General features: G+C 31.1%; 4 protein-coding genes across 7 annotated transcripts in view; 2 read left to right on the top strand and 2 right to left on the bottom strand.

Moving 5' to 3' along the window:
• The window catches only part of LOC127065098 (odorant receptor coreceptor), a 35,283-nt gene extending 34,883 nt beyond the window's left edge, over positions 1 to 400 (bottom strand). The window contains exon 1 of the mRNA XM_050997002.1: positions 266 to 400. The gene's annotated coding sequence lies outside the window, so the exon portion shown is untranslated. The remainder of the gene's footprint in view (positions 1 to 265) is intronic.
• Positions 401 to 499: 99 nt separating this feature from the next.
• LOC127065093 (leucine-rich repeat-containing protein 47-like) lies at positions 500 to 2,919 on the top strand. Its single transcript, XM_050996992.1, has 5 exons — positions 500 to 651; positions 777 to 1,385; positions 1,458 to 1,937; positions 2,015 to 2,342; positions 2,422 to 2,919. The coding sequence occupies exons 2-5, from the start codon at positions 797 to 799 to the stop codon at positions 2,621 to 2,623; spliced, it is 1,599 nt and encodes a 532-aa protein (XP_050852949.1). The 5' UTR covers positions 500 to 651; positions 777 to 796; the 3' UTR covers positions 2,624 to 2,919.
• Positions 2,920 to 3,574: 655 nt separating this feature from the next.
• LOC127065088 (uncharacterized) lies at positions 3,575 to 23,108 on the top strand. Of its 4 annotated transcripts, none has more exons than XM_050996979.1 (9): positions 3,575 to 3,732; positions 12,622 to 12,735; positions 12,903 to 13,265; positions 13,394 to 13,675; positions 13,842 to 14,229; positions 14,292 to 14,747; positions 14,836 to 15,211; positions 15,277 to 16,943; positions 17,041 to 23,108. In XM_050996979.1, exons 1-9 carry the CDS (start codon positions 3,703 to 3,705, stop codon positions 17,103 to 17,105), a joined length of 3,741 nt encoding a protein of 1,246 aa, XP_050852936.1. In that variant the 5' UTR covers positions 3,575 to 3,702; the 3' UTR covers positions 17,106 to 23,108. The 4 variants fall into 4 exon arrangements, with proteins under 4 accessions (XP_050852936.1, XP_050852935.1, XP_050852934.1 ...); XM_050996978.1 differs by lacking the exon at positions 3,575 to 3,732 and adding an exon at positions 8,652 to 8,941 and having other exon boundaries at positions 13,397 to 13,675; XM_050996977.1 differs by lacking the exon at positions 3,575 to 3,732 and adding an exon at positions 8,652 to 8,941.
• LOC127065119 (CDP-diacylglycerol--inositol 3-phosphatidyltransferase) lies at positions 4,284 to 6,085 on the bottom strand. The gene is made up of 5 exons (XM_050997044.1): positions 6,017 to 6,085; positions 5,838 to 5,937; positions 5,112 to 5,400; positions 4,814 to 4,977; positions 4,284 to 4,704 (listed from the first exon to the last, which is right to left on the bottom strand). The coding sequence occupies exons 2-5, from the start codon at positions 5,881 to 5,883 to the stop codon at positions 4,550 to 4,552; spliced, it is 654 nt and encodes a 217-aa protein (XP_050853001.1). The 5' UTR covers positions 5,884 to 5,937; positions 6,017 to 6,085; the 3' UTR covers positions 4,284 to 4,549.
• Positions 23,109 to 23,158: the final 50 nt, after the last annotated feature.

Genomic DNA, 23,158 nt, shown 5'->3' with positions numbered 1-23,158 from the left:
ATCACAAGATTAGAACAAGTTATATTCGAGGACAATAGTGATTATACAGTAAATGTACTGTACTAATAATAATTTATTTGAAATAGACTATCTTTTATCGTCAATATTATGGATCGTAAAATTCTAATTTCATATGTATATAATAAATCGTTCGTATTTCTCTGCAATTATTTCAAATAAATATAATCTTTAGTAGAAACGTATAAAATATAAGAATCAAGAAGAGAAAATTAGTTTTCAAAAATATATATAATGTAATTATTACGTTTGATCAAGAACCGTTCCATCGCACTCCATTGAACTATTATAAAGACGAATTCACAATATTCGTTAATTTAAGTAAGGCAATTACAGCGGGAATCCGTTAACGTGGCGGCAAAATTTAACATTACAAATTTGTTTTCACAAATATTATATTAACGTTTCACTCATTTCAATTATATTTAAAATAATTTTATCTACGTAATTCGATTCAATAGAAAATTGAGACGAAACATTAATGCGTGTATTAAGAATAATACATATTGCATCATATTCTACTGTAGTTTGAGACTGTTTATCTCTGACGTCTCTGACTATCTCTTGCGTATTAATATCTTCACATTAGCACGTCAAAAAACTAGTTTGACAATCAGAAAGAAGAAAACTTTAGTAAGTACTAAATATATTTATATGAATTATTAAGAATCATTCGAGAATAAAAAAATTTTGTTTTTATCTACTACGCATAACCTTAAATCAGCATCCAGAGCATTATTCTATTGTTAATAATATAGTTGCAGTGAAACTGACAGTAATGGCTTTTGAAAAGTCGTGGAATATTATTAAACAAACCGCTGATGAGAATAAACATGAATTAGTTCTAACAGGTCCATCGATTTCTGAATTGATCGCCAAAAATGGTTTGGATAAAACGCTTTTTGATCTTCAGAATTTAAACTACTTAAACATAACCCATACGTGTCTTCAAGAAATACCTGAAGAAATTGGGAAGTTACAAAATCTTACTACATTGGTATTACATTCGAACGAGATCAATAAACTTCCTGCATCCATTGAAAAATTAACCAAATTAAAATTTCTTCATTGTTCGCAAAATAAACTGACTTCTCTACCAGATGCAGTTGGAAATCTTCCTCAATTGAACAGCATTAACTTTGGCACAAATTTATTACAATCTATACCATGTCAAATAGGAAATCTTAAATTGACTACTTTAGATTTGTCCAACAATGATATAAAAGTATTTCCTGATGTTTGTTATACTGAATTGGTCCATCTTTGTGAAATTTATGTAAATAAGAATCTGATAAAAGATATTCCTGGGGAAATATCTCGTCTGCAATTTTTAAAAGTTTTAAACATAGCTGATAATTTGATTACAGGTAGTAGTCATCACAAAATTATCATAAATAAATATTAATACAACCTATTATATATATTTATTGCATTTACAGCTGTTCCTGGTGAACTAGCAGATTGTCATAAATTGAAAGAATTGAATCTAAAAAACAATTGGTTGACTGATAAAAGATTATTAAAGTTAGTTGACCAGTGTCATACAAAGCAAGTACTTGAATATGTAAAGCAACATTGTCCGAAACAAAATACTACTACTACTACTATTACAAGTAAATCAAAAAAAGGAAAAAAAGGACATAAATTATCTGAAAGTGAAAATGCTGCAGCTCAGATAGATGCTTTAGCACATAAATTAAAAATATTGAAAACATCAGACAGTACTCTATCAATAAAAATCACACAACATGTGAAAAATGTTAGACCTTATATAACAGCATGTATTGTAAAAAATTTAATATTTACAGAGGATACATTTAAAAAGTTTATACAATTACAAACAAAATTACATGATGGAATATGTGAAAAAAGAAATGCTGCTACAATAGCCACTCATGATTTAAATGTAATTGTACCAGGTAAATGATAGTTTGTTTTTACGGTACTGTCTAAAAATCATGTTTTTTGATGTATTAATGTGTGATGTATAATTTAGGTGATTTAACATATACAGCAAAGCCACCTTTGGAATTAGAAATCAAACCATTAATGAGAAATAAAAATTATACTGGAACAGAACTATTCCAGCAATTACAAAAAGAAGCTGATAATTTGCGTAAAGAAAAAAAGAGAAATGTATATTCCGGTATACATAAATATTTGTATTTACTTGAAGGTAAAGCACTTTTTCCGTGTCTTGTAGACAGTCAAGAACAAGTTATATCATTTCCACCAATTACTAACAGTGATTTAACAAAGATGTCACTAACTACAAAAAATATGTTAATAGAAGTAACAAGTGCTACATCATATCAAGTTTGCAGGTAAAGTAGAATTATATATAAATATAAAATTCTCTATAAATCAATATTAAATATTAAATAATATATACTTTCTTTACAGAAATGTATTGGATCAATTTTTAAAAGAATTAGTTACCACAGGCATTGGTTGTACACCTTCAGATAATGAAAATAATTTGTACTATAGTTTACAAATAGAACAAGTTAAAGTAGTTGATATAGATGGTAATCTGAAACTTGTCTATCCTTCAAGGGCAGACTTAAATTTTAAGGAAGATAATATTATTGCTTTACGAGATTAATATATTACATTTTATTGTTACTATCTACACAACAACTCTCTTTGTTACTGACTTAAGATATAAGAGATCTATTATTTTAAGTTGTAGGTTTTGAAGCACAAATTCGTTATTATTATTATTATTATTACATGTTTTATATGTTTTATACAAACTTCCCTCTTTATACAAATGTATAAACATTTTTACTAAACAACTCTCAATTTAATAACGGAAAACATACTTATATGAATAATGTAGAAAGTAGTTGTCTTGATTATTTGTGTTTGTGTATAAAATATGTTCATAAGTAATTGTCACTTACGAGATATATATATTTAATTAAGAAATTTATAATAAGTTTAAGTCAAGAGTAGATTCTCGTGTAAAATTTGCAGAAAATGTTTTCTTTTTTCCTTTTTTTTTTTTATAACATATTTTGATTGTATAACATTGCGAAAGTATACTAGAAAAACTTCAAAAGAATATTCGTAAAGGTAAAAATTCTACAGTCGTAATAATTTTAATTTTATATGTGTAGGAATAAAAAAGAATACGTTTTTTCAAACAGCATACATGATTTATTGTTAGAAAAACTGATCGATTTCAAAAATTCTTTATGCGTTCTACTTGTAATTATATTTTCTATGATATGACACAATCAAAATGATAAAATATCTATTAATAAATATCAAAATGTTAAGTGTGTTATAATTATATACAGATTTAATAGTTTCTTCAAATCCCTTTTTGCCAAGTAATTTAAAAAAATAAATTCAAATAAGAAAAATACCTGCCATTTTAGACAGTGACCAACTAGCGACACTGGCGCTACTCTATGGCAATTTATCCTCGTCACGGATACGCAGAATTTTCATTTGTTTTTATAAATATTGTTCATTACTTCGGACATCTCGATCATAGTGAAAAAATATCATCCATGTTAAAGGATACCTTATTTCGTATGACGTTTAGTGAATATATGTAAAATTGCATTGTGTTAAGTTTTATGCTTACTAAAAAACTTGTGCTAATTTTGTTAACTTTAGCAACATGCGCGAGTGTTTGAAGTAAAAGAACATGGCGCCTAAACATGACTGGTCATGACGGAGAATGAAAGCGAGAGTTTTGAGGTTAGTTTATCTCTTTGTTATAACACAGCTGAAGTATCATTGCTGTGTGAAAAATTCATGTATGATCATTCTTTAATTTAAATAATTTATACAAAATATTTATATGTATTATACATAGTCCTCAATGTAAAATTATTACATGTGTCCTTGTAATTTTTGTTAATTTTTTGTATGATAGCAAAAACGAAAGCACAATGAATATCACGAATTTATCTTGACAAATGTTTATCGTTCAGTTTAGTCTTTGCGTTTCTCTATATTTGTAGTTAAATTTAAAGTATGTATTTAATCGTATTACATCACTAAGTAATATTTTGTATGGCAGTATATTCCATTTTAGCAATTATATTCTTTGAGTATCAGGTCAAATTATTTTACACACGTCATTAGGAAAATAGACAATATTTGTATATCTTATTTTCATTGTAGACAAAAATATATTTCTTAAAAACTTTTAGGAAATATCTTTTTCTAACCTCTGAATAAATAACATTACTTTTAACAGTAATATTAATTAATATCAAGAAAATAGGTTGTTAATATGAGAAAAATTTTTAGAGAAGTACATTAGAGTGTTTTATTTATAATATGAAAAATAAACAATTATATTTTACTTTCAATGACATATACTAATTAAAATATAATTTATATTAAAAAGCAAGATAAAAATAATTTACTCTGGCACATCAGGTTGCTTTGATTTATAAGAATAGCAGATTGGAAATGCATTCTTTAAATATATGTTATTTTATAATGAAGGAAGATCGACTGATCACATTTAGTATGACTAGTAAGTAATATATGTAAGCAAGACATTTTAGTTTGCTTTAAGATGTTCCTGACGTTCCTTCTGATCAATTATACTCATGTTGATACAAGATACGTATCCATGCAAAATTGAGATTGCAGATTTGACTATTGCCACTGGAGCTGAGAGATACATCAGTATCCTATACAATCCTACACCGGCCACTGTAATTTTTTATATAAATGTTTAACTTTCTATTATAATGTGTAATTATAATTTAAGATGGTACTCAATGCAATTATATATAGTTATCTGTATAAAAATGTTATTTACAAATGGGTCCTTCGGTAAAGTAAAGAAGATATAAGGTAGCATAGAACATTTCATTTCCAGCGCACATGAAAAATAGAACTATACGATTGGTATAGTATATCCGCATGATTGGATTTTCAGACATGTCAATAAATTTGTGACTTGTTTTCCCTTGTAGCAGTGTTCTGTAAACATATTGTATAGTAATTGTTGCTAATTAATAACATTGTATACATATAATACTTTTTAAGGTATTGCAAAATATTTGTATCTTAATATAATCCTTAAAAATATTAACTAGTAAATTAGTAATTCTTACGTGTGAAGATAAATCCAGTGACAAGCTATATCAATACCCATGCTTAATTGAAACCAAAAACTATAAGAAGGATAAAACATACATAATGTTGCCAAAAGACACATGGTACCAACTCTATCGGTTAATTGATCTAAGATAGCACCAAATTTTGTGCTTTGATTGAAGTATCTGGCTGCATGACCATCCACTGCATCTAATAAAGCACTAATAATATAACATGAAGATGCAATGACATAGTTACTTGGCATGAAATAAAAAGAAATCAGAGCCAAGATCACTCTTCCGTAACCTATTAACAAAAAGTATTCTTTAACAATATAAGAATAATATTAGATCAAGAGAAAGTATTACATTCTAGCACTATATAATATAATAATATGCTAATATTAATCAATATATAAGAAGTCATACAAGTGCTAACTTCTTTGATAATAGTTAGATTTATTGTATGATATAACAATATTCAATAGTTTATATTTACAACTAAAATTTAAATTTAAAGAAGAACTTTATCGCAAAAGCTTAGCTAATATTTAAATACTACATCAATTAAAATCATCAGCAGCTTTGAGTGTTTATTATCTTCAATAGTCACTTTAATTTTATCAATGAATTCATAAATGCTTAAGTTTTCACTTTATTTTGTACATTAGTTGTATAGATGCTATATATAGAACATTATTAACAATATCTATTTTATATTTCGTTTGTAACATTCTTATTTACCTATAATATTAGGAACGAACAAGAAAATGTTCTCGACTTCTGTCATTTTTACGTCTTTGATTTATACTTGGAAAAAATAATGTCAATGAAAAATCTTTATCTGAAACAAAAAAAAAATATTTCTTCAAATAGTCTAATGCTTATTTTATCTAATATCATGTATATGTCTCAACACTCACAATTTCACTCGATAAGCGTACCTCACTCTCTTTAATAGCGTTCTCCGCCGTTTAATCTAAGTTTCAGCAAATAATGTCAATGAATCGATAGAATCGAAGCGTACCATCCTTCTTCGAGTTCGAGAATTATCGACTTTTGTGACGCACGTAAAATTGCTACGAAGCAGGATCGTCCCATAAACTTTTAAACCAAGAGAATCGTTCATATAGATCTCTACAGAAAAGAAAACATTTTCTCAGTCAATGAAACGTTTCTTACAAAAATTGTCAAGTCCACTAACATAAATCTATGAGAAGTCATTACTTTATAGCAATGTAACGTAATTGTTAAAGAAGTACGGTTAAAGGAGAAAATCGTTTTAATATTAATTTACATATAAATATGCTTCAACTGTGACACACAAAATTAAATTGGCAACAAAGAGAATCAAAAGAGAAATTAGAAGAAAAAGAGAAAATAAGAGAAAGAAAAATATCATTAAAAAAATATACATAATAGACGGTGCGATGTAATGAGACATTCGCTACGAGGCGCTACGCTGGACGGTTACGTTCCTGAAACCAGACGACATTTTCGGAGGCCAAACGGCGTCTGATCGGTTGTGTTTCTCCGCGCAAATTGTAATTGTCGTGTTTATTGCATCGTGAAAACATTGTTAATTGTTGTGAGAGACACATACTCTTCGTCTTTAAATGATCTTTCTTTTTTCTTAGTGCAATCGACATTTTCCTGTCGTTCATCAAAGAAGAGTGGAGAAAGAGAAAGAGAGGGAGAGAGAAAGAGAGAGAGAGAGAAAAAGAAAGGAGAAAGAAAGAAAGAGATGTAGAGAGAGAGAGAGAGAGAGAGAGAGAGAGAGAGAGAGAGAACTGAAAACGGCAAAAGACAAACGACGCTTTGCCGCCGAGTTTAACCGAACGTTACGAACATACACGATTTTAATATTTTGACTTACATGCGCGAGTGAAGTTTGATGCGCGATTTGTTAGACGTACGATCAATGAGCATCGATCATTAAGCGAGTTTCCTCAGTGATTGGTATATATGATCGAGCTGTAGAAACGAAAACATAACGAGGTAACGTCCATATCCTTACCTCTTCTTTACGTCTCCCCTCCATATATATTCTCTCTCTCTCTCTCTCTCCGTTTTCTCTCCCTTTCTCCCTCTCCCTCTTTCTTTCTCTCTCTCTCTCTCTCAATCCTCTCTCGCTCGCTCTTGTTCTCTATCTCTATAGACAGGATATTCTACTACGATCGCGCCGAGAAGTGTGGTACGAACGTGTAACGGACAATTGACACAGGTGAACATTGGTACGATCGATAAGTTGTCGTCGATGATTTCAAAGTGTCAGCGAGCGCGATCAGAGTTGCCTTGGAGCTACATCGAATCCTCTTTGTGTGTCATATAAGGTGTCGAGCTAGAAATAAGGAAAGAGAAAAAGAGACAAAAGATGACGAGTGCGTGCTACGACACTGCTCCGTGCGAAGAAGAGAAAGAAAAAGATATCTAGACTGAGAGATAGAGGGAGTAAGAGAGAAAGCGGCTGGTTCGAGGCCGAGAGACGGAACGAAACAGAGTGATGCCGTCAACGGGTCACGCACGAGAACGGATCCGGTCTCCCGTCCTCGTACTCCGTCCACGCATGCTATGTACTCGTTTTCACGAGTAGAAACCTTTTTGAGGAGAGGACTTGGTCACTGTGCGTCTGCATTCGAATAAGTCGTGGCCGGTTGACGCGTACGTGCCGCTGTCCATACGACGGCCATCTTGGATTTACCAAGTGTCGCATCGAACGCCCGCGAATATCAATTTTACGTCGTCGTCGTCTTTTCCAAGTGAATGGAAGGAGGTCGAGCGGTTGTTGTGAAAAAAGGAAAGTGGAGATAAAGAAAGGCGTTGGAAAGAACGCACGAAGGAGGAGACTCGAAAATACCATCTTGATACACGTCCAGTTTCGTACGTTAGACGCGAAATTTGTATCGTGAAGATTCGTTTGTTGAAGAAAACGAATAGCTTAGCTTTGACATGGTGAACGATGAAAAGAGAGTGAAAATCATTCGATCACATCGAAAGTGACAAAAAGATTTGTTGCGTATAAAAGGAGTTTAGATTAATCTGGAAGATATGCTCTTAACGTGAACGACGAAACAAGTGAAGTGTTGAAAGGAAGGGTCAAGTGTAAAGGAAAGTATACGAGTTGGAAACACGCTCGACGAATGGATGGTGCCATTTTTGTCGTTCCCGGTGCGCGTGCAGTACGCGCGTGAAAAACATTTGAGGCTCTCCTTTTTCTCCTTCCACTTTCGGTACGTCCAATTGTGCCGTCGTCGACGAATCAGGGAACGGACTGTTCCGAAACCACGCGTTCGTAAGTCGATCATGAAAGAACTACGTGTCTCGACATTCATCGAATAAAGCAGTCAATCTTATAACGTGAAAATGTTCGTGCCCGTTTCGTTGTCACTGTCACACTTTGAACATATACGTCGACAAAAATAATATATATGAAGAATCGTTATAAACGATTATTGTGAACGATACTTTATTGAGATACTTCATTAGAATCTTTATTGATGTTCCTCTCGCAATTTCTTTAACGCCTAACGCGTTCCAAAAGACATCGGCCGAAGAATGACAAGAAGGAGGCTATGAGCACGGCGGACACGGTCCTGTCAATCAACGTCAAGATGTCCCCAGGGCCGGACCATCGTCAGGAACCGGTTGCACCTGACAAAAGCAACACCGAAAACAGTCGAACAGAAATCGGCAACGATTCGGTTACCGAAAGTACTATACTTGGCACGACAGAGGCCTTGGTAGTTCAGAATATTAATCTCGAAGCGACTGGCACGCGTATTGAAACGATCTCTGAGCCTACGAACGGTCAAGGTACAACACCTAACAGCGGCTCTGACAACAAACAGGTGAGCAGCGAATCTCTCTCTGCTCGTCGTCGTTATCGACGTATTATTCTTCGACTTTTGACATTTTTTTTTTTATTATTTTTTCTTTGTTGGTAGGCGTATAAAGAACTTGCAACTGTGAGATTGTTATCGTGATTATTTTGTACATTCATACAACATATACATAGTTCGGTCATCTTTCAGAAAGAAGGTTATAAAATACGAGTAGTTTACCTTAATGCATCGATTTGTGATCATCATTATCTACTGATAACTACTGAATCAATTACATAAATAAATATATATAAAGATAGATTGAAAAGATCTTAAAGAATCGAAATATTTTGCTTTGTATTTTCGACGATAGATACATTATGAAATTTGATGATTGTACTTTTATGATTCTTTTCATTCACTAATCAATTCTTATTCGTATAAAATGAAAAGAATTTTTGGTGGATCGTATGAGTTTATTCCAAAAAAATATAGCTTTATTGTATTCGATTAACCTTACAAAGTTACAATGTTACAATCGCAATATGATAAAGTGTTCTCTATCTGTATAGACTAAGTTAGTCTTGTATGTTACAAAAACTATTCTTGATTCGAACATTTTTTTTTCATTGCTGTGTACATATTCAGATAATTTTAAACACGTCATGATATAAAATCAATTATCATGTTCAGAGCCAATGGAGCATACGTGACGTAATGCAGTCGAAACGGTCTATAAATCGGTAGTTGCCTTTTTTGCCTTTTTTTATTTCCTTTTTCTGTTTGTTCTTTTTTGTTTTGTGTGTGGGTTTTTTCTTTTCTATTCCTTTTCTCTTTTTTTTTTTTTTTTTTTTTTACTTTGTTCCTAGCAATCAGGCGCTAGTCACTTTCTTGCTGATAATGCGCAATATATCTTTACAACATACATAGGTTGGACATAAATAACAAAAGAGAAACACAGCATACACAAAAATATCGTGGTAAGGTTAATACTATGTGGCAATAAGTTCGCTAACGAAAAATAATGTTTCGTATGTATTATCAACTCGTGGCACCATTTTTTATTGTTACGGTACTGAGCTTAAGCTACGTAAAGAGCTTTATAACAATTTGATTTCAAATTCACGTATTAATGTTTCGCTCGTTTATCGTAAATATAGAGAGATATGTATATATATATATATATATATATATATATATATATATATATATATATATATATATATATATATACATACACGTATATATACATACACACACCAGATATATCCATAATCGGGCAACATTTTATTTGATTTGATTTTGTTGTATTTTATTTGATTTTATATTATTGTTATCAATAGATGAATTAACGAAATAAGCTCAAAAATATCATTTCTACACCACATATGATAAGAATTGTGAAGTAGATAATAATATTTGGTCACGTCTTTTGACACTATATTTGCTAGTAAGATTTCTGGGATATATTTTGAAAAGGGAAAAGAAATTGTTTTATTTATTTTTTAAAGTACTTGCGAGATATTTATATATTTAGGATTTTCTATAAGAAACTGACTGTGAATATGCGAGAAATGTACGGTAAAAGAGAGGCGAGAAAAGAGTGCAATGCGGATATTAGGAGAATACTAAGCTAGTCACGGCCCTGAGACGGTTACGATTTCAGTGTAATGGCGGCGGCCATGCTGGGAAGTGCGCGCCGCGCCCGCTCGTTAAACGCTTAAATCGGCAGTATATTTGCGAACTATCATTCTAATTGTTTTTACTCAAAGACATATCGTTGCCTTCGTTTGTGTGTGTGTTGTTTGTGACTCGGATTATCTTAAAAAATCTGTCCTTACAGTTTCATGACTGTCGTGAAAACCGTAACTGAATTTAGCAGAGGGGCGATTGCGGTCCGACCCAGGTGCCCTCTAAAAATATAAATTCCGTGCCGGCACTGCCCCGAGCAGATTTTCCTTCGTTTGTAAGTCACACCGATATCTCGTGTCTCGATCGGGCTAATCGTGGAACGTCTATTGATCTCTGGACAAGCCCAAATCCATCCCCGTTCGTTGCGTGTCCTATTTTAATTTCTGCCCAATGGTAAATTCAGCTATTGGATATCCTTTCTTCTTTTCAAGGGCTACTCGACAACGGTGCATCATTATTAACGGCGATCTTCTATCGTTCGCTGGAACTAACCGAAGAATTTCTTATTGCCATTCGTCTTCTTTCTAACTTTGCGAAATCTTGGCATTAAGGTACAGATTGAGTATAACGAATTTTAATCGTTTTTTTTTCTCCCAATAAGGAAAATGCGAGACGTCGTCGTCGTCCTTATTACTGTTTCTTAAAGTTTTTTAATTAATGATTTTTTTCATGCCATACATTAGCTACTAATGAAGGAACTAATTTACTTTATGAAAGGATCATTATTTTATCTTATATATATATATATATATATATATATATATATGTATATATATATATGTATTTGACTTTTTTACTACTGTAAGAACAACGATTATAGATTTATCAACAACGATATAAGATGTATTCATTTGCGCAAAGTGAACTTCATCTAATGAATTATAATATTAATTTTTTTCTTATTTAATCTATATTTAACTTTCAATATTTGAATATTTGAATTCAAGTAAAAGTTGAATATGTCAATTGTAATAATATGTCGAAAAAAAATTGTGTTTCTTACGTTAACAGATCAAATAATATATTTAATTCTATACGACGCAAGTGATTTTAACGAGATTCGTTTAATCTGTATAAGATTTATTTTACAAAATTTTTGTATTAAAAAATTTCTATTCAATTTCTTACGTGATTATTGTGATAATATTATCTTCAATATTATATATCAAATTATAAGAAAGTAAAGCTAATATTTTTCAGTAATAATGTTATTGATTTGATATAATTAATAAATGTAATCTATAAAAATATATATCTTACAATACCACACAGAGTATATATTTTAAATATATTCAATATTAAATAATATAAATTTATTCTGGGAGTTTCTCTATAGTTAATATACTTGCGTGTCAGTTTTAATGCAATACGAATAATAACTATTTAAGCAGTAATTATTTTGATATAACCTATCTTTCAATAATATCTTCTTTTTATTAATGCTTCTTATTTATATTTTTATGAAATATAAAAGAAAATATTTTTTTTAGTTATGTCATTGTGCAAAAGTCTCTTTTATATATATAAATATAGTTGGAGATAAAATCATAGTAAATTTATTGTTTTAGTTGACTTTAAAACATCAATTTCTATGTGTATTACGAAAATCTTTTCCAAATAAAGATGGTTCTAAAGTTTGGGTTAACCAATTGACATACTTACCTTATTTGAACTGAAATTGCAAAGTACATTCTCCTTACCACATATGGATGCTTAGAACGTTCTATTCTAAATTGTGCTATCACTAATTTAATTGTAGAATATATATTGGTATAGTATATAATTTTGTGGAAAAACTGAAATTATGCATGAATGAAGATATACAGTCATGCTAGTTAATTCTTGTATCTTATATAATGAAAGTTCTTACTTTGTAATGACACAACTCTTTCAAATCTAATTATTCTTTGAATATATGTTGATCTTCTATTATTCTTGTTTTACTTTAAATTTTGATACGATACTTGATTAATAATATATGTATTAATAGTATCATTTATTATTTTTATGTCTAGGAAGAACCAACAACTCTCTCTACTTTAAATGAAGGTGAATTGCGTGCCCTACTAGATGAAGCCATAACTTATAAATGTCCTAAAGATCGAGAAGGAAAATCCAACCTATTCAAGGTATTAAAAATATTCAATATTAAACATTTTCCATCAGTGTAATTATTTATTTAAAAAACTTTATTTATTTATTTTGTAGTGTAAAGTAGAACTATATCATTTATATTTTGACCAAAAAAATTTATGAAAAGTAGGGTAGTATTAAAAAAGAAAATCACTGATTATAGGAACTTTTACAAGAAGCTGAAGCTGATGAGACCGAAGAAGGTCGTAGGGTAGTGACTAATTCACGCTGTCTCCCTGGATCTACTCGTAGAAGGCATAAACGAGATTCTGTATCAGAACGCCTCACACACGGAGGTTCTTTACAGAATTTGGCACAACCTATTGCATCAGAGTTTGATAGTAGTTTTGCTTATCTAACATCTGGTTCTAGCCACACTTACGGAAGTGGCAAGAAAAAGAATAAGAAATACACAGGTCCTAGTGTTTCTGCTAGAGAAAGAGAAGGTGGATCACTACCATCTAATGTTAATGCATCCCACAGCCTTGCCTCTTTGGCTAACCTTGATCTCATATTTGACAACAAGGTGTGTATTGATAAACTTTGATAAAATTTTTATTCAACATATATTTTATACATGTACATATATTTTTAATCATTATAATCATAAAACATAAACTAAAATCCTCATCTTTGTCGTGTGGTTTTATGAAGAAGGGCTTTTCTGAAGAAAGAACAGCATATGATTGGACTAACAAGGAGAAGTCAAAATCTTTAGATAAGTCATCGAGTGTTTCATCAAAAAAAGAAGAAAAAGAGAAAGATAAAAAGGATAGTAAAAGGGATAGTGTCAGTGGATTTTATGAATCTGAAAGTGAATTACGCGAGAAGAAAAGTAGTAAAGGAAAATACGGGACAAATGAAATGCTTGAATCAGATAATCCACCACCAGAGTATAAGTCAGATTACACAGTTATTGATTTAAGTTATGTTGAGGTAATGCAGAAGATGTAGACAAATTTTTTAAATATGTGAACTCAATTTACATAGAAGATATTTACTACATGTATTTTAAAAATTAATAGAAAAATGAAGTTTCAACAGAAAAAGAAGAAAAACTATTTAAAAGTTAATTATAATGTGTTCGAATTATTTCTTATAGGTAGGTGCTATTAGTGAACGGAATGTTGGATCTACAATAAGTGGGGTACAGCAAAGACCTCATCCATTAGATACAGAAGATGAGGGAATTGAAATGAAAATTATTGAACCACGTAGACAATTTATAGCACGTGCTACTGTTGATATAGCTCAAACTCCTGTAGATACCACGATAAAATTTCCGATTTGTGAACATAACGGTAAACAGGATAAATCAAAAATATCAGTTAGTGCAGAGGTGACGGGTGCCCTTCCATTTCAAACTTATAACAGTGCGAAATGTGTTATTGGTGGTTCAGGAAACAATACTAACAATAGTCAAGGAAAAGGAATCTCAAGTTTATGTTCCATGATGCCAGCTTCTTGGCAGATTCAAAATAATGCAATAGGTAAGATCTTTGTGTTAATTGTTCAAAAATAAGAGCGAAATGTCAATTCTAATTTTCTGTAGAACTTCCAAGATGTACAACACAGTATGCCATAATGAAAGATGCGACTTCATCCGGGGAAAAAAAATCTCTTGATGAAAATGGTAATGCTGTACAAAGTTATAATGCAGAACGAAAGAAACGCGGAAAGAAACACACCCAGGAACCTAATGTTATTGTTTATAATGCCGAAAGCGTTGTAGGACATCGTAATGAGGATGATATTGATAGTTTACTTAACTTCATAGAAAGCAAAGAATCTAAAGGCAAAAAAAATAAAACTGGTAATCCTGTTAGAGTGAAATCTAGTTCTGGAACAAAACCAAGAACGAGAGAAAAGGATTCTAAAAGAGAACAATTATCGGCCAAGTTACAAAAATCCAATTCTTTGGAGGAAATATCAAAAACAAAACTCGAGGACCTCACTACAGAAAAAAGTATTAGTTCTAGTGGCACTAGCAGTATCTCCAGTCAGCATAGTAAGTCCAAGTTTGTGTTATGATTTCTTTAGTGTTTTCTTTGAGTTTATATGTTGAAATGTTTTTATTAAAAAAATATTATTAAAAGGTACAATAAATGTGGCACTACGTCGTGCAAAACAAAGAAGTACAGGCGATGCTGCGGTAGATTGTCGTGGTGATAGACGTTCTTGGGGAACGGAAGAGGGTCAGTCTATATATTGCAATGATACTGGAGACGATTATACTAGTCGTCGAAATTCAAACAAGAAAATTAATCCAGAACCAGAAACAGAGCCAGACTTTCTAATAGTTACTAAGAAGAAGAAAACTAAAAAACAACGTAGAAGTTCCAGTGGTAGTAGAGCACAAAACTTATCAACAGCTGGATCATATTTACAAAATACAAGAGGATTTTCTAACGAATATAGAGCACCACTTTCGCCGGAGCTCAGAAGAAAATCTGCAAGCAGTATGCCGCCAAGGTATAGTATAGTAAATATTTTATATTCTTTTATTATTGGTATATAAACTGTGTGTCTTTTTATAGTGACAAATCGGATAGTAGCGACTTGGACTCGGTCCATTCGTTACCTGTCACATCGAATACCTCGAAACATAATTTATCAAAGACAGCAACCTCTTCTGGAGGAACACCACAAGCAAGTTATGCGGATATAGCTCGCATGGCCACAATGAATATGTCACATAATTCTGTTTTAAATATGCCAGTAATGGTCCCAAGCATGTTAAATACGGCATCTTGGCCAAGAGTTCCACCTAAAACTCCCTCGGAACCAGACAAATTACCTCAAGATTATTATCCAAGTTTGGATGAATTACAACACTCTGATAGGAAACCGAAACAGCATGGTTTTGCACATTCGAATCATATGCACAATGTTGGTCTTACTTTCGAAAAACCACCATCGCCAACTTTATCAAAGATTAAAAATTCGTCAGATCAAAAGAAGGCAGAAGCTCAGGAAGAGGCAATTAATAAAAATATGCAAGTTTTCAAGTATGTCCAGGATATAGAGAAAATGCAGCGAAGTTTAACGCAACAAGAACCAAAACATATGAACTTAATTAATTGCAATCCTCATTCAAATGAGACACCAAATGCAATTCAACCTAAATTAAATAATACAGCAGGTTGTAATCCATTTGACTCAGAAAACAACAATCCTAATTATGCTAATAACAATAAGGATGTTACGAATGTAAAAGTAAATAATCCTCGAAGTAGGAGAAGTTACTCGCAAAGTAATCAAAATATTCAAAATCAACAAGAAGAATTACACTATAGGAAAACTGGATATCAAGATGAGAATGTTAAGAAAATACATAACGCAGATAGTTCTGTTGTATATTGTGAAACCAAAGTTAACGTAATAGGATCGATAATAGATGATAATGAGGCACAAAAACTTAAAGGATCGAATAATCCAAAGCCGACACATGAAACACAGAGTGCCGACGTAGACTCTGTTAAAACACACATGAAAATGGATAAAATGATAAAAACTGTGAAAGAGCAATCTGGAAAATCTGGAATCGTGCTATCTTACAATACGAAGCATGATAATCAAGATGATAATGGAAATAAAAAGACAAAATCATTAATGTCTACTACAACGGAAAATGAACAACCACAAAAATCCATAGAAACACAAGGATCTACAAAGAAGAATAATACTTCTTCTAGACCTGCAGTTATCTTGTTAGATGAAACATCAGACTTTATGAAAGGTAGTGATCTACCAACAGAGTTAACTTTTGGATTTGAGATTAATGAACAACTTTTACTCTCCGAAGATTCTGTGGAAACTCCACCTGCCAATCCTACATTTCCTTCCTTGGTTCAACCACTTCTTAATAAACCACCTCCGAATTTCGACAGGGCTCCTGCTCTCTACGATAAACATGTGAGATACGATAAATTTCCTCCAAATTTTCATATGCAATCGCCTAACGCTCACGTGGCCCAGCAGCCTGTACATTCTGTTATGGTTCCATCTTTAACATATATTGGATATCCAACAAGGTTTCCACCACCAATGTTTTCACCGCCACCACCACCTCCGCCACCTGTCATCATAGAGAAATACAATCATCAACCAAAGGAAGATTTTTCGATGCTATATGTAGCACCTGAAGAAGATGTGAATATACAGAATTATAATCACGATAAAATAGTCTCATTTGTTGGATTAGGTAAGAACTTTATTTTGTACTTCATCTTATATTTACACTATGATTTTATAATGTATTCAAATATGTTTTGTCTTTGATTTATTTTTCATGATTATAGCGTGGGATGCTGTTATGAGAGAGACAGCAGAAACAGGCAGAATACAATATTACAGTGGACAGTGAAATGGACTTAATTCTATAAACAAAAATATACTTATACAGTTTGATATGAGTGAACTATTATCTACGTATTATTACATTCGGAAAAGCTATTTAACTTAAATACCAGATAACATATTTGAAAAGGTTGATGTAATGGATAGAAATATTTCTAAAATCTGATCAGGATTTTGGTAAAATGCATCAACTGTTGTCTGAAACTGGATTTCATTATTAATATTATACCAGGAAAGCCAAACGGCGCAGTGTGCCTCAAGAGATAATAATGTAAATAGGTCAGTTACCAAAAAAAAAAAAGAAAAAAATGGAGACTGCAAAGGATACATTTTTCATCTATGTACATAAATTATGCTTACACAAACTTTTGCAAAAACGATAGCAACATATGATTCATAATATTCACACATAATGCCATCTTTGACTGGAAATGATGAATTAATATAACAAGAAGTGTATGTTGCTCCTCTCTCATGAAAAGAAGGTAATTCTTGTATTATTTAAGCCATATACATATATATGTGTGTGTGTGTATATATATGTATATGTATTACGGTCGTGCATATGGTTTAGAGAAGTATCCTTGGGGCACCATCTAATAAACATATGGCTTCAAGAATTGCATAAGAATATGTTAATGGATTTAAGACGATTCAAAATTATATTGCAATCAAGCAAGTTTAAGATGCTTACACTGCAAGAACTGTTTAATGCTGATGCCTTTAAAAATTACAGATTTGTCATTTTAGTGCATCATATATAAAAACTCTATGGTTAATTTATAAATAATGTGTTGCATTAACTATCCAACTGTCTAACCAAGATACTCCATTGAACTGTTATCAAGCATCTACCAATGTCTTGATATCTTGCGAGCTGGAATGACCTATTTGTACATGGACGTGGGGTGATTGAAGTGGTTAGTGGGTTTTCATCAAAGCACTAGGAATAAAAAATGAAAATAGTGAAAAGCTAGAAGCATATACTTTATTTGAAACAGCATCATGGAAAGTAAAGGAAATTATAAACAGTGTAAAGTGTATTAGGAAAAGTAAACATAAGGGTGACATTAAAACATATGTGTAACATATTAAAACAGTGTGATTAACTTGATATGGAGTTATATATACTCCGTGAAGTGGTTACTTCTTCCAGCTGTGGCAGATGATAATTTAAGAAAGTATCATATAAATTGGTTTTCGAAAATGATGCGCTCCAGTTGAACTGATTCTATGCAGTGATATTTCGAGAGTGCGAATGTGTCGAAACTCACTAAATTTTTACACACAGACTCGCTTATGTAACAAATAACTAATCATTAATTATCGGTAATGATAATTGTAATAAAATACTTGCTTGTGATCATAAAAATTGAGGGTGTGAATGCATGTAGTTTACCTAGGTAATCTTTTATTTTATTGGTAGATTTCATTAGTGGGATTGCTGTACACAATTGTGTGATAATTATATATGAAAAATAATTGACTTAAGCACTTTATAGAAATTGTGCAGTATATTCCAAAATTTGAGTGTGTTTCTAATTAAGATTATAATTATATATATATATAAGTCTGAAATATTAAGCATTAAATTTAGAATGTCATATTTTGTAGTTTTCCTCAGATATTAACTTCTTGTTATGTTAAAGTAGTAATCATCTGAAAGAGTAAGAGATGTGTTCCTAAAAAGATCCAAATATTACAAAAAAATTACCATTTATATATATTCTTGTATATTATATATGAACATGATATATAATTTTTTCATTAAAAAAAAATAATGCTTTATTTTAATTTTTCTTATAAATCTTCGATTTCACATATATAAAAATAATATTTTTTACTTAATATCAAATTTGTTTACTTTTTTGTTACACTACTTTTCATATAAGTCCACGTGATTAAGCTGCGTATGATAAATGCATTTATATAAAATGATAATACGTAGCTTGCGGTTAGGTGTGGATTTATAGTTCTCTTGCTCAAGCTCCAAGTTACTATTATACTTTTTTTTCTTTTTTTATGACAATGGTACTTGTACTGCAGTGGTTGGTCATTTGTGATCATAAATATTTGCCATAATGTAAAATAATTTAAAATTAGTGATCCTTTATAATCAGTTTCATATAATCTAAATAATAACAATTTATCTAGTAGTTTAGTTGTGACAGCAATCTTTCTAATTGAATATAGAATTTATGGATGATTGTGAGGATTATATTATAAGTGGTAATAACTAAATAACATATTACCAATGATAAGTTTCATATGAAAGCATGATGAATATCATCTATTTAGTATTAATGAGATTTGATCACTATTAAGATATAAGATTAATAACTTTTGTTATTGTTTTTTTCGTAATATCGAAATTATGTATGAGAGTGAAAAGAAAAAAAAAGAACTTTGTTGATATTCTTTTTTAGTTTGTTCGATAATATAGCCCAGCTGGGGGTGCAGCTTTGAACTAGCAAAGAGAGTTTAAGTATTTAGTATGAGAAATATAAATGCATATTGGATAATTAGCAAAAAGAAAATATAATCTTCTCTAACAACAAAATTATAATCGTACATGTAAATATACAATTGTACATCAAACTATCGCAAATACAGGATTTTTAATGTAGACAATATTGCAGCAATTAATCTTATCGTATAACACGTTTTGTGTAAATATTGCACAAAATCATTTTGACCAATATATATATATATTCCATTTTGTTTAAACATGGTAAAAATACAAAGAAAGTATTTTCGCGTTCGACATTATACTGATTTTTAGTTGGACTTGTATGTATCACATTTATTATTTATGTTTCACGAAATGCTTTTAAAATTCTACACACACATATATATATTATGTTAATTCTAAATTCATAACATTTATTAATAGTTTTAATTGATCAATTTATCATTTTAAACCCCCAAGACTTCAAGGAGTTGAGTAAATTTAATATGTGTCGTTCAGATGGGATAATATTTTCTTTGACAAACTTTAATCCAATATGCATAAAACTGTTCAAGTCAGGTGCTCCATCGCCTTAAAATAAAGTAAAGTAAAATAATAGATAACAATATCAGCTCGTGCCATTGACCGGTTCAAATGGCTAAAAATAACAAGATTCACACAGAGTAGTTACATTAAGGAAAACAAGCAGATGTACTTCATGAGAAAAATAGGACCATAAAATATGTAAATAATTTAGCGTGGGGAGGCAGCTATGCTAAACTACACATTGCATCCAAAATACACATATTTTAATAATTTCGTTAAATATGCGAAAAAGGCAGAAATAAAAGAAGTCGCCATGTAGGCCGAAATATATATATATATATATATATATATATATATATATATATATATATATACACTCACATATATATATATATCTTTGTTTCCAAATCTACAACTAATGATCGTTGTTAAGAGATATTGACTAATGATTAAAGATCTATGTAAACACAGAAAGCAGCGAACTATTTCTCTTTACTATCACTATTCTTTAACAGTGTAGGCAAAAGTACAAATGCTTTATTTTCTTATACGTTTAGGCTACTCGCATTTATTCAGAAATATGTGGCCTACGCATTATTGTTCATGCCATTGATCTTTTAAATGTAAATGATTTTCTTTGTTTTTTTCTTTTTTAAGACATAGCAATTTGTCACACATACACAGAATCGATCATTTTGCACTTAGAGTCAAAGTTCCCGCATTATTATTTTAACTAATTATTACAGTGCGTTAAAAGAACTTTCGTCGTTTTATATACATCACAATTGTGCGAAGTTTATCGTCGAAGATGTTTTGAAAGTTCGTGAATATTATCCATCTTTAAAATTCTTCCCTCCTTTTATTATTATTATTATTTTTATTATTATTATTATTATTATTATTATTATTATTTCGTTTTTTGGATAACTTTGTACATGCATATCGTACTTCATTAGACGTTCCTTCCAAGATATGCTTCGTCTGTAAGGATTGGATTTAAATTCGATTGTACGATGATATATGCGCGAATACATATATCGCAATCCTGTAAAAAGAATTAGTAAAAATCGAGAGAAGTTCGGTTACGATCGAGATGAAAGGTCCGACCCGCGATCTCATTGTTAGCCTTGTATCACTGTACAATTTGTTATTCGACGTGATGAGCGATTTTCTGTATTGTATATATATATACATTTAATAACTATTATTATCATTATGAAAACTACTCGATTACTATAAATTAGATTGGTATGGAATAGCGATGAACGACGAATGAGAGAAATGACGAAAGAGAGAGAGAGAGAGAGAGAGAGAGAGAGAGAGAGAGAGAGAGAGAGAGAGAGAGAGAGTTAACGCAGTGTGATTGTGTGAGAAAGAAAGAAAACAAATAATTTGTGCAAAAGAGCGCATTGGGAAAAGGCTGTGCTGCCCAGCTGAGAAAAAAAATATAAATATATATGCGAGAGAGAAAGAATGTTATTGCCAATTATTAGTATGTTGCCAAAGTTCCCTTTTCGTGGGTATAAAGTGCGTTGTGAAGCAATATATCCGAGATAAATCATTTTTCTTATCTTATCAGATGTCAGAATCTACCAAATGCGAGGATACGACTGATTATTTCATTAATCAATTACTCAGATTAATTTATCGAAAATATTAATTGCTTTATATTTATATTATATTATCTTTCGTAAAGCATTTTGTTTTTGTTTTTTTTTCGTCGTTCATTCGTTCGTTCGTTCGAAAGAAAAGCAATATTTATTTTCCGTGAATAACTTATTTTACGATTTTTATCGGCCTGTTTTCCTCGTGTTTATGATTAAGAAAAAAGAAAAAAATCTTGGAATTTTGCTTGACACATGCTATACACGTATGCAGGTGGTGATGCGTGTCCGGATGATGATGATATGATGATGATGATGATGATGATGATGATGATGATGATGATGATGATGATGATGATGATGATGATGATGATGATGATGATGATGATGATGATTCGTCGTCTTACGACGCGAACATATATATATGTATATATGTATATGTTTCTTATATGTATATGTATATATGCGTATATATATGCATGTATATGTAGATACTTTAATATTCTCTATAGAAATCAGAATATATGTAGTGTGCTATTGTCGAAAGAAAAAAAAAAATTAAGATCGCTTATACGATCGAAAAAGAAAAAAAGAAAATATTCATTTATAATACATATTCTCCGGACATGCGCGAGGACACCGACAAAAAACATCGCTTAATATTTTGTTACTAATATTAAAATAAAAAAAAAATAATAAAAATAAAAAAAAGTAACTCACTTTATGCAAAGCTGTCATGGACCATGGATGTAAAGAGTGTCATTGCCATGAGATACATATGTAAAAAGTTAAGAAAAAAAGTTAAAAAGTCGTAAACGTAAGGGAGAGAGAGAGAGAGCGTTGTGCGAGTGTGTCTTTCATGCGCGAGAAAGACCGATAGAAAAATAAATAAATATACAAAAAAAAAATAAAAGAAAAATGAAAGAAGGAAAGAGAAGAGTGTGAAGTGAGTGAGAAGAGTGTGTGTGTTTAACTCAACGTTCAATGCTTCTTCTACGAACAGGAAAGTCCTCCTCGGATGTGTATACCGAAGCGTGTATGTGTATATATATATATATATATATATATATATATATATATATATATATATAGCGTCGCCATTTGGCCTTTTATGCTGTTCTATCTGCGATTTCATATAAGCTTTGCGTACGGTACTGTGATAAATACATCGTTGTTGTTTCGTTTCCTTTTCGTTGCGTGCGTGCGTACGTACGTACGTACGTGCGGCGTCGTGCGTGCGTGCGAACTTACATTTAGTACGTATTCATATATTATTAATGCGAAAAATAAGATTATACAGTGAATGTGAGTGTGTGAGAAAGTGTGAGAACGAGAGAGAAAGAGATGGAGGGAGAGGAAAAAACATACATCCATCATACATGCAAAAATGAAAAAAAAAAAAAAACTAAAATACGTGTTTATTATAACTATAATTGAAGTTGATTCTCTTGTATGGTAAAA

This window comes from Vespula vulgaris, chromosome 7 (assembly GCF_905475345.1).
Source record: "Vespula vulgaris chromosome 7, iyVesVulg1.1, whole genome shotgun sequence".
Taxonomy (NCBI): Eukaryota; Metazoa; Arthropoda; class Insecta; order Hymenoptera; family Vespidae; genus Vespula; species Vespula vulgaris.
Note: the sequence above shows the minus strand (reverse complement) of the source record. Positions and strands in the feature narration are given on the sequence as shown.